This window comes from Schistocerca nitens, chromosome 9, assembly GCF_023898315.1.
Source record: "Schistocerca nitens isolate TAMUIC-IGC-003100 chromosome 9, iqSchNite1.1, whole genome shotgun sequence".
Classification (NCBI taxonomy): Eukaryota; Metazoa; Arthropoda; class Insecta; order Orthoptera; family Acrididae; genus Schistocerca; species Schistocerca nitens.
The window spans coordinates 327,569,251-327,580,587 of NC_064622.1; the positions used below are offsets into that span (position 1 = coordinate 327,569,251).

Here is an 11,337-nt window from a genome sequence, read left to right on the forward strand (position 1 = left end):
TCAACAGTCTATAACATCAAAATTTGTTAAGTGCTGGTCTTGGTTAACATGCATATGTCACTGAAAACCAGCACAAGGAAATCACTGGACAAAACATTTCATATAACTAAAAAAACATGACTCTTAGCAACAGATTACACAACACTTTAGAGTATGACAACAAAGATGAAACAAAAATGTAAAGGCAACTATTTTTTTCCAGTATACTTGATTCAAACATTTCCTTGCTTCAGGCATTTAATAATAATAATAATAATAATAATAATAAACCCCATGGAGGCCCGGGAAAAGAATAGGCCTCCGGTATGTTCTGCCAGTCGTAAAAGGCGACGAAAAGAACAAACCACTAATAGGGCTAACCCCCCTTTTAGTGTGATTAGTTGGTTCAGGACAGAACTAAAGAAGCCTCGGACAAGTGCCGTCATGGTTGGGGACGACGTTTGAACCCTATGCCCGCCCACAATGGTAATGACACTGCTAGCCCACAATGGTAACGACACTGCTAGCCAACTGGAAAATGATTTAAATCCAAATAGAGGTGTTTTGCAGGATATGCTTCCTGCAACCACCCTAGAAGGAAAACAAAGACAGAGGATGAGATGGTCAGATGAAGTTAATCGACACCTCATGTTCTGTTATTACCAAGCAACAAACCTAGGAACCAACACAACTGGATACAGATCACAAGTATACACAACATTTATTACCAGATACCCAGAATTAAAATTTTTAACAGAACAGCGACTAGCTGATCAGATCTGTGTAATAATAAAAAATAACAGGATACCCCAATCAGAATTAGAAAACATCAAACAACAAGTACAACAAATACTGGAACAAAATAATGTGCAATCAGAAGAAGAAAATACAGTAATGGACTCAAACATCCCAGAGCAAACAAACAAAGAACAGCACGCATTGATTAAGCAATCAGAGGAAAACAAAATCTTAGGACAGCCACCAGAACAAGCACAAATAGAACTCGAAGTAACACACATGTTAGATATAGAAGAAAAATTTCAGCTGACATTATAGAATACAAAGACACAAATACAGACATTAGACCATTCTTGCATAGACCGCCAAATAACCCACAAGTCGAAACAACAATAAAAACTATGAACACAATCATACGCAATAAAATAAATGAAAACACAACTATGGAAGAGTTGCAACTACTGATTTATATAGGAGCACTCACTACACTAAATATACACACTAGGCAGAGATCAGAAGAAACCCACAAAACCAGCATGGCAACACAGGCTACAGATCAGAATAGAAAAATGGAGAAAAGACATCGGACAGCTAACACAATTCATAAGAAATGAAATGTCAGAAAAAAAAAACGAAAAAGGTTAGGTAAAATCTCACAACAAGAAGCGATAGAGCAATTAGATGAAAAGAAGCAGAAATTACAAGCATTGGCCAAACGACTTAGAAAAATACAAAAAAAGTGAAAATAGAAGGAAACAAAACCAAAAATTCAACACAAACCAAAAGAAATTTTACCAGACAATAGATAACACACACATTAAAATAGACAATCCACCAAACATAACAGACATGGAACACTTCTGGAGCGACATATGGTCAAACCCGATACAACATAACAGGCATGCACGGTGGATACAAGCAGAAACAGATACATACAAGATGATACCACAAATGCCTGAAGTGATAATTTTGCAACATGAAGTCACCCAAGCAATTAATTCTACTCGCAATTGGAAAGCCCCTGGAAAAGATAAAATAACAAATTTCTGGCTAAAGAAGTTCACCTCAACACATTCACATCTAACTAAATTATTTAACAGTTACATTGCAGACCCATACACATTCCCTGATACACTTACACATGGAATAACTTATCTGAAACCTAAAGATCAAGCAGACACAGCAAACCCAGCTAAATATCGCCCCATAACATGCCTACCAACAATATACAAAATATTAACTTCAGTCATTACACAGAAATTAATGACACATACAACACAGAACAAAATTATAAATGAAGAACAAAAAGTCTGTTGCAAAGGAGCACGAGGATGTAAAGAGCAACTGATAATAGATGCAGAAGTGACATATCAAGCTAAAATTAAACAAAGGTCGCTACACTATGCATACATTGATTACCAAAAAGCTTTTGATAGTGTACCCCACTCATGGTTACTACAAATATTGGAAATATACAAAGTAGATCCTAAATTGATACAGTTCCTAAGCATAGTAATGAAAAATTGGAAAACCACACTTAATATCCAAACAAATTCAAATAATATCACATCACAGCCAATACAGATTAAGCATGGAATATACCAAGGAGACTCATTAAGTCCTTTCTGGTTCTGCCTTGCTCTGAAAGAGTTGCCTTTACAAATGTCTGCTTGTCTCTGTGTATGTGCGGATGGATATGTGTGTGTGTGCGAGTGTATACCTGTCCTTTTTCCCCCCTAAGGTAAGTCTTTCTGCTCCCGGGATTGGAATGACTCCTTACCCTCTCCCTTAAAACCCACATCCTTTCGTCTTTCCCTCTCCTTCCCTCTTTCCTGATGAGGCAACAGTTTGTTGTGAAAGCTTGAATTTCGTGTGTATGTTAGTGTTTGTTTGTGTGTCTATAGACCTGCCAGCACTTTCGTTCAGTAAGTCACATCATCTGTGTTTTTAGCTACATTATGGACAGGTAGACAATTTAAGAAAATTCTTTCTAGAATGAGCAGAAACTAGCAAAATACACAAAGCAATCACTCATATAAATACATCGGCTACACCACTGCAGTTTCATAACCACTTCTACAACCCTTTAGATCACATAACATCAACAGATACGAAGAAAGTAAATTGGAAAAAGAAAACACTACATGGCAAGCACCCGTATCATCTAGCACAGCCACACATCAATGAAGACGCATCCAACACATGGCTAAGAAAAGGCAATATATACAGTGAGACAGAAGGATTCATGATTGCAATACAGGATCAAACAATAAACACCAGATATTACAGCAAGCATATTATTAAAGATCCCAATACCACAACAGATAAATGCAGACTTTGCAAACAACAAATAGAAACAGTAGATCACATCACAAGCGGGTGTACAATACTAGCAAATACAGAATACCCCAGAAGACATGACAATGTAGGAAAACTAATACATCAACAGCTTGCCTTACAACATAAACTTATAAAACAACACGTTCCCACATACAAGTATGCGCCACAACATGTACTGGAGAATGATGAATACAAATTATACTGGAACAGAACCATTATAACAGATAAAACAACACCACATAACAAACCTGACATCATACTCACCAAAAAAAAAGAAGAAATTAACACAACTAATCGAAATATCCATACCCAATACAACAAATATGCAAAAGAAAACAGGAGAAAAAATTGAAAAATACATCCAACTGGCTGAGGAAGTCAAGGACATGTGGCATCAGGATATAGTTGACATTATACCAATTATACTATCAACTACAGGAGTCATACCACACAATATCCACCAGTACATCAATGCAATACAGCTACATCCAAAGTTATATATACAACTACAGAAATCCGTAATTATTGATACATGTTCAGTTACCCGAAAGTTCCTAAATGCAATATAACATATACTGTACAGTTAAAAGGAAGTCACGCTTGATCAAGGTCCGCATCACTTTCCATTTTTGACCAGACATAACGTCTGAGAAAAGAAAGAAATAATAATAATAATAATAATAACCATTGTTTGCTCTCAAATACTTACAATGTTCTTTGTTGAAGTTATGAAATGTGTTACATAGAAAGTACTATGATGCTGAACAAAATGATAAAACCGTTTATGTGTGGTATTTGGTGTTATCTTTTTTATGTCACTATATTGTGGTAGATTTTTTACACCTATGCAAGACTTTAAGTGGTTGTAAAGATACTTTAAAGCAAGAGCTGAAAAGGAGTCAACAAACTCATCTTTTTAAATAAATTATTTTGTTTGTATGTTCCCATTTTTCTGTTAAATAATGAGGCCTTGTAAAATAATTTCACCAGAAGCATTTTAGTCATAATTGTGTGAATAATAGCAAACAGACACACACACACACACACACACACACACACACACACACACACACACAAAAGATATATATTTTAAACACTAGCTAATTGTATTTTTTTCTCACAAATTGTAGCTAAAGAGAAGGTGTCACCACAACGCCCAAAGCTGGAGAGGCCAACATCACTCTACACACCTCGTGAAGCAGCCAAAGAAGTTACTCCAGAAGTTTCCAAATTCCCTTCAGTCGAATCCTTACCAGGGACACCTACCATTACCCGCCAGAAGCTTACTAATATGACTAACAACTCACTACCTCCTAACAGGAATGGCACTACTGATGATGCAACTAATTTGCCACACCCAAACTCCCAACCGCCCTCCACACCACTGACTTCTGACCTCAACAATGCTCGTGTGCTCAAAGCAGCCATACAGTCTTCTGTGGACAGCCTCAGTTACAAGAATATGATTGGACGAACTGCATCAAAGAATAATTTATACAGTAACCCCAGCAGTCCAACAAAGAGCTTTGGAGGCTCATATGGCAATCTTTTCATTGAAAACCTGGAAGGAGCCAACAAACTGAATCATCAAGAACTCTTCTCCAGCATGAAAAACCTAGATGAGAACGCAGGCAGTAAGGAGCAGCTGTATACGTACCCCAGTCTCAGTGACCTCACAGTTCACTTTAAGTCCATTGCTGCCCAGAAAATTCTTAAAGGTATCAGCATTAATAGTGTTGATACCCTTGTTGAAGTTAACATGGCTGCTGCAGAGAAGCAAAATAACCGTGATGTCACAGTGCACACTGATTTTGGGGTTGTTTAAAATGTATTATATTTATTGATACAATAGTTGCTTTGAGTGCTTCTTTATGGATTCTGGTATTACCATATAAAAGTTCATGTGTGGAGTAAAACCATATTTAAACATGGTCAATCTGCAAGGTTTCACAAAATTGTGTACATGTTATGAATTATTCAAAACTAAAATATTGTTACTATGTAAGTAACATGTTGCCTTAATTAAATGTCATGTCTGTGCCTTGTGCAATAAGTTAGTCTGATTATCTGTAGTACAGCGATAGGGTATTTAGCAAATTTACTGTCTCGTAGGAGTGAAAAAACACTTAACATGGTCTTTGAAACTTCACAATGTAAAGTTAGTTTTGTCCTTAGTTTAAATTTACTGCTTTTCATTGTTCTATTCCACAACAAGTGAGAAACACTCTCCTTTGAAGAACCTTACATCCCATTCTCCCTGATACATAATATTTTAGTTAAACATATTCAGATTGCAATAACTGTGTACAACTTAGTCTGCTGTATCTGAAACAACTAGTACTTAGACAGTATTGTTAGTAGCATAGCATTTGCTGCAATTTTGAATGTTGAAATATTTAGTACATGAAATGATTTGAAAACCTATTTCAGCATTTTGTTCAATTGGTGTTACTCACAGAAAATTGGTTTCCTTCACATACCTTTCACTAAAGCAATATGGGAAGTATTTATTAAGATAAATTCTTATTGCAAATGAGTTTCATTCAGTAACAGTGATTAGTTATTTTGAACCAGCTGATGTTGTTGGCTGTAACAACTCTCTTGTTCTCAGATCTATATAGATACTAATCTCAGATTTGTTCTCATTTATTATAGAGGGATAGACAGTTTTTTAATGTAATTATCTTTCCATGATTCACTTGATGTAATGATTCTTCAACTAGATTTCCTACGCTAGGGTACCATCTCTGTGTTGTGTCCTTATTCCAAAATACCATAAGACCATTTAGGGTTGAAATCAAACAAAATTCATCCTCACAAAAATTATGATCATTGTAGAATTGACAGCAATAGCTCTGGGATGCGCAAATTACAAATGCATGTGTTATTTGATTATCTAGTAAAAACTACATTACTACATGTGTGTGGACTGTAATTACAGGGACCAACTAACAGTCATTGACCAACATGATTACAATTAAACCTGGCATTTTATTAAATAAATAAAATCATGGTACATTTTCATGAGAGAATTTATTTTATATATATATATTGATCAGTAGATAGACATGTTCAAGGGACAAGTGCATTTCTTTTAAAATCTCAATCTGAACAGACACTTTGATGCTCAGGAAAATTTGACAATATGAATTTCAACTCTTTCTGATGCTGAACTTTACCAGTGATACATCATGAAGAATACAATAGTCACTCAAGCATTTCATTGACAATAAGGTACCTTTGTCACAGCAAACAGTCTGATCAATGCATCTGTACTATTGTACTTGTATAAATATGTATGTTGATGTTATTACATAATTATGGTCAAGTAATATTTGTAAATGTATCAAATTACTCATTCAGTTTTTCTCTTTGACTTCATCACGGAAGCTTAAGGTAAGCTCATACTGTCTAAGATTTCTTGCATATACACAGTTTTGCAAGAAACGCGTGTTTTATTCCCTAAGACAAAGAAATATCAACAAAATACAATTATATAGACATATTATCAGTGTTTTGTTGGGAGTCAGGTTTATAAATTTATATTCTAATAACAGTAAAGAAATTCGGTGATGTACATTTACACTGAAGAACTAATCCAATCTCTCTTTTGTACAGCAACTGTATCTCAATTTCAATGTTAAGGATGTAATATCACACATCCTTTCAGATGTATAGCTATATTATTACCACATAGAAACTGTTAAATGTGTAAATTTCCAGGCAAATGGAAGAAGGTTCAAGATGATGTAACAAAATATTTACACTTCAGTTATGTGCCACAAGTATGTACATGACCCCCATTAGTAATGGTGTTTGAAACTATTATCACAGTATACAGCAGAACAGTGACACTATATTATGTACCCAAATGTTGCATGTATGGATACCTAATGAATACTGAAGGATATAGGCACATGTTGTCTCATGTGGAACCTCGAAATAACTTCCCTATAACATGTACTAGAGAGAACAATAGTTTTATTTAAACTCAATGAGTACCTGTGTGTGTACTTGAGAACATGAAGCACTCAATAAAATACTCCTGTAGTCAAATTTCAATATGGCTTCATTCATTTAAGCCCTGTGGAGGGCGGTAATAACTGTAATTAAAAACATTACTTTAAGAATATCTACCTGCTACTTGCTTGTAAATATTTCCTGGCACTTTGCAGGAATAAAAACAATTGTTAAATTAATATATTTCTGACTAATCATCAATGATTCACTTATTATTTTTGAGCAGAATTGTGAATAAGATATTCTAGTCTCCAAACAAGGAGGACAACTATGATTTTTTTAGCTATTTCTGTTCATTTCTTGAGTACTATATTTAATCTTTGAGTTATTAGACTGAAGGCAATTGTAAATAGCTGTCAAGTTGTACAGCTTCTTGGTGAAACTTTTTTTCATACTGAAAAGTTACACACAAGGAGGAGGAATTTGAGCCCTGTGACAGTTATCTAATGTATTTTGTATTTAAATTTTGTACATAATTCCCATCTTTGTAAACTTAAGGTGCCAAACAATGTTAACTAGCTGTTGTGCAGATCATTAATGCATTTCTTATTGCTAATATTTTCATGTATTACAGATCTGTAATAAAGTTGTAAAGAATAAGGTTCATCTTTTTACTTAAAATAACAGCAATAAATCAAACATTTAATTCCTGGCATCTGCATGTCAACATTAGTCTACACATAGCATGAAGTATTTGCTGATATGCAAATATTAGCTGACATTCCTCGCATTTCATGCATGGATGGAGCACAGAGAAAGTAACAATTTTATACTGCAGTAAATTATATTTTATAATAAGTCTGATTTTGTTTGCATGCTATTTTAGTACTTACCATATAATTGATAGTAAAATATTTATGGATTTCTTCTGGAAACACTCTTTCAGAATTATTAAATTATTATTTTCTGTGGCCAGTGTAATTCCACTTACACTTGACAAAAATAATCATGACACCATCCCATGTTTCTCTCTGTCAAGTGAGACTAGAGTAAACAAAACACTATTAAATCCTAGCTTATATGGGAATCATTTAGCTCACTCATGTTATATCCAGATGGACTATTAAACTGAAAGGAGGAGTGTTTAAACATGAATAAATGAATCAATGAATGTGTGTGAGTGCTCAGTAGATCTATCTTGATTGCCATTTTTTGCAACATCACTAGATTACCTCTTTCATATAGATTCACAGCTAGCATGACAAGTTATCTTCACACAACAAGATTGGTGCATGTTACCATGGCTTTTGGTCAAGGGCACTGATATGAGTGTTTGTGGGGGGTGGCAGTGGAAGGGAGGGGTATGAAACATTTTTAATATTTTGGAAGAAGAATGATGATTTGTAGCTAGCCATAAAAATTTCCAGTTCTGATCCTGTTAAAAATCTTTTACATAATTTTTTTCCTTTTCCTGAGAGCTGTGGGAGGGAGGAGGGAGGGGAAGGGATGAGACCACACCTCCACCCCCACTGTCCTTTGGGTATGGAAGCCCTTCCTTTTGGTATGTCTTCTCTGACAAGCATATAACCATATTGTGTTTATATTTCCTACCTTTACAAGCTTTCCCACTATTCTGTTTAAATATTTCAGATTCATTCTCGTAAACATAAATTAGTTGATATGATGATGAATATTTCTCTCTGAATAAAATATCATTACCACACACATTTACTGACTTATTTTTCTGTATAAAGATAACAGCTTCATTACATTGCTTGTATACTGCCTTAAAACAAAACAATCTCACAGTTCCAACAGAAAAAATTATGTAAACTCAAATATCACAGAGTCCAACAATGTTAATCTACCCCTTATAAGATACATAGCTTAATCTCCATAATCATGTTTCTTCACAAGAGAGCATATTCATTTGTGTGAACAACACATGAAGTAACTTGCTTTATCAACAATGCAACAGTATATGCAAGTGTCAACTAGAATTGCTTCACTTCTGTTGGCACTCTTGTGTGAACTTTTGCCATGTGTTGTCTTAGCCTGGTACACTCTAATGTTTGACTCTCTGCAAATACTGACAGCAAAATTACTTTGCTCTTAAGCAGTTATCTAGTAGCTGTTGACACAGAATTGTGAAATGAGAAAGAATTAATGAAAATAATAAGTATATCTGAATCACTGTGCTTCTGTTGTTAATCAATGAGTGAGTCCTCAAATTTCAAGTGATAAACAAACCATATTTCTGTGGCACTCCCTGAGTGCAATTTACGTATCTGTAAGGCCAAGGGAGTGTAAAACCCTGTAGGGAATCATTTTCTCAGAGGCAATACTTGGAATGGCCTACATACACTGGTGAACTGCAGCCAGCAGTGTGGATTAAGCATTGCAAGATACCTGGCAGTAGCAAGCCTCCCTGGAAGTTTCCTGGTCCACAGAAAGTGGTGTAGGTGACATACCATATAACTGGTCATGACTTCCCACTTGAGACTGTGCAACTTTCCTGGATTACCTAAATCCTAATCCCTCCTACCCATTTTCTGTGAATCTCTTGTTGACGTTGTTTCCTGAAGCAATCCTTGTAGGACACTGGATTCTTTAAAAGCTGCAGTCAGGTGACCTGTGATTTCAAGTGAAAGTGTGTACAGCTAATTTACTTAAACTAAGTCCTGGAATGCCCTTACGATGCATTTATTAGTAAAAAAAACATAAAACAATTACAATTAAATAGTTTGAAATGCTTTATCTCAAAAGTTTAATGATATTCAAGAGCATGGTAAAACTGCCTTTCACAGAAGAACAAGCTCTGAGTACATCTTGTCACTGACTATCAGAAAAGAACAGGGTCTGTCACCAACTGATGAGATTGGTGTGCAGCCAAAATCTCCTGCGTACTTGGTAAAACTTCAAATCAATTCATACATCATTGATAGTTTAACAATATTTGTTTGTCTACTGGTTTACTACATAGTGGTAATGTTGTATCAAAGCACTGATGACACATAGGCTCCACCTAGATATTTTTATGTCAAATATGGACTTTCATGAGTAATATTTAAGAAAGACAATTATGAATATCACTCCAGAATTCCTGTGATTCCACTACATACTGATCATCAAACAAGGTCTTTTTTCATGACTTGCATACTGCTCCGCACTCCAATGACTCACTACTGCACCATATGGTCCATTCATCACTAGTGTGCCTACATAAGAACTAGTTTCTCTGCAGCACAGCTTAAGGAAGTGAATTACTTCTGATAGCTGTAGAGGCCCAGTAAAATGTAAAATTTAGAAAATAAAGCGTTGTCCAGAACAAGAGGAGCCTCGCAGATCCTGATACATTCATGGACTTAGTTCCTGCCACTGCTGACTGCAACTTGCTGTCCAGTGACTGACCTTGTGACTTGCCATGTGTGGCACAGAACAAATGTGTGGTCTTGTGTAGTCAGTCTTTTGGCTCTGTCTCAGGAGCAATCCCAATCTGGTGCAATAGATTCAAGTTTTGTACACAGTTTAATAATAATTATTAGAAAGTGGCAGGAGTTTGTTCAATAATTGTTGCATTTTAAATTAATAGTTCAGTTTATTCACAGTCAGACTAAAGTTCTCAGTAATAATAATGGCATGTAACACAATAATAATTAAAGTCTCAAAGCATAGAGACATGTCAAAAGTCTATGTCTGAGATGACCAATTGATGCAAAAGTCAAAGTATCTCACTGCAAAACTGCTGATTTTATGCAAGTATCAATTCTTCACTTAAAACTGCACTAGTCCCAATGAATCTTGAAACAGATTCAAATATCTTTGAGGACAATCATCAAACAAAGTCAGAGTTTGGCACTACAACTCACAATTCTATAAGTCCAGACTGTGGGTGAAATTTGCTAAGTATGTCTTATACTGTACAACCACTGAAAAAATTAAAGTAACCTATGCAGGTTGACAAAATTTTCATATAAGCTTTTCTAACTGTTGTAAATCAATGAATATTTTCTTTTATTGAAACACACAGCCACATGCTGGCCAACCTATTACACAAATCAGTCATGTATAACCACTGTAGCAACTGACTCCTTGAACTTCTGGACAAAGAGTCTCACTGCACTGCTACAACAAGAGTGTTGCACATTTCCACATTCAGGCCTTTTAGAGGGTTCGTCTGTGTGTGTGTGTGTGTGTGTGTGTGTGTGTGTGTGTGTGTGTGTGTGTGTGTGTGACTTCAAAGTCAAAACACAAAACCTGAAAGTGTTTTAAAATCTAGGACACAGAAAAGCTAAAACTATTGATGTGTTTGTGAATGAA

The 11,337-nt window shown here is 35.3% G+C and overlaps 1 protein-coding gene across 2 annotated transcripts in view; it reads left to right on the forward strand.

Annotated features, from left to right (window-relative positions):
- LOC126203336 (mucin-17) overlaps positions 1-7,645 on the forward strand; it is a 401,673-nt gene extending 394,028 nt beyond the window's left edge. For both annotated transcript variants that reach the window (XM_049937620.1, XM_049937621.1), the window contains one exon: positions 4,188-7,645. In XM_049937620.1, coding sequence (XP_049793577.1) covers positions 4,188-4,882 — 695 coding nt within the window. In that variant the 3' untranslated portion in view covers positions 4,883-7,645. The remainder of the gene's footprint in view (positions 1-4,187) is intronic.
- The last annotated feature ends 3,692 nt before the right edge of the window (positions 7,646-11,337 follow it).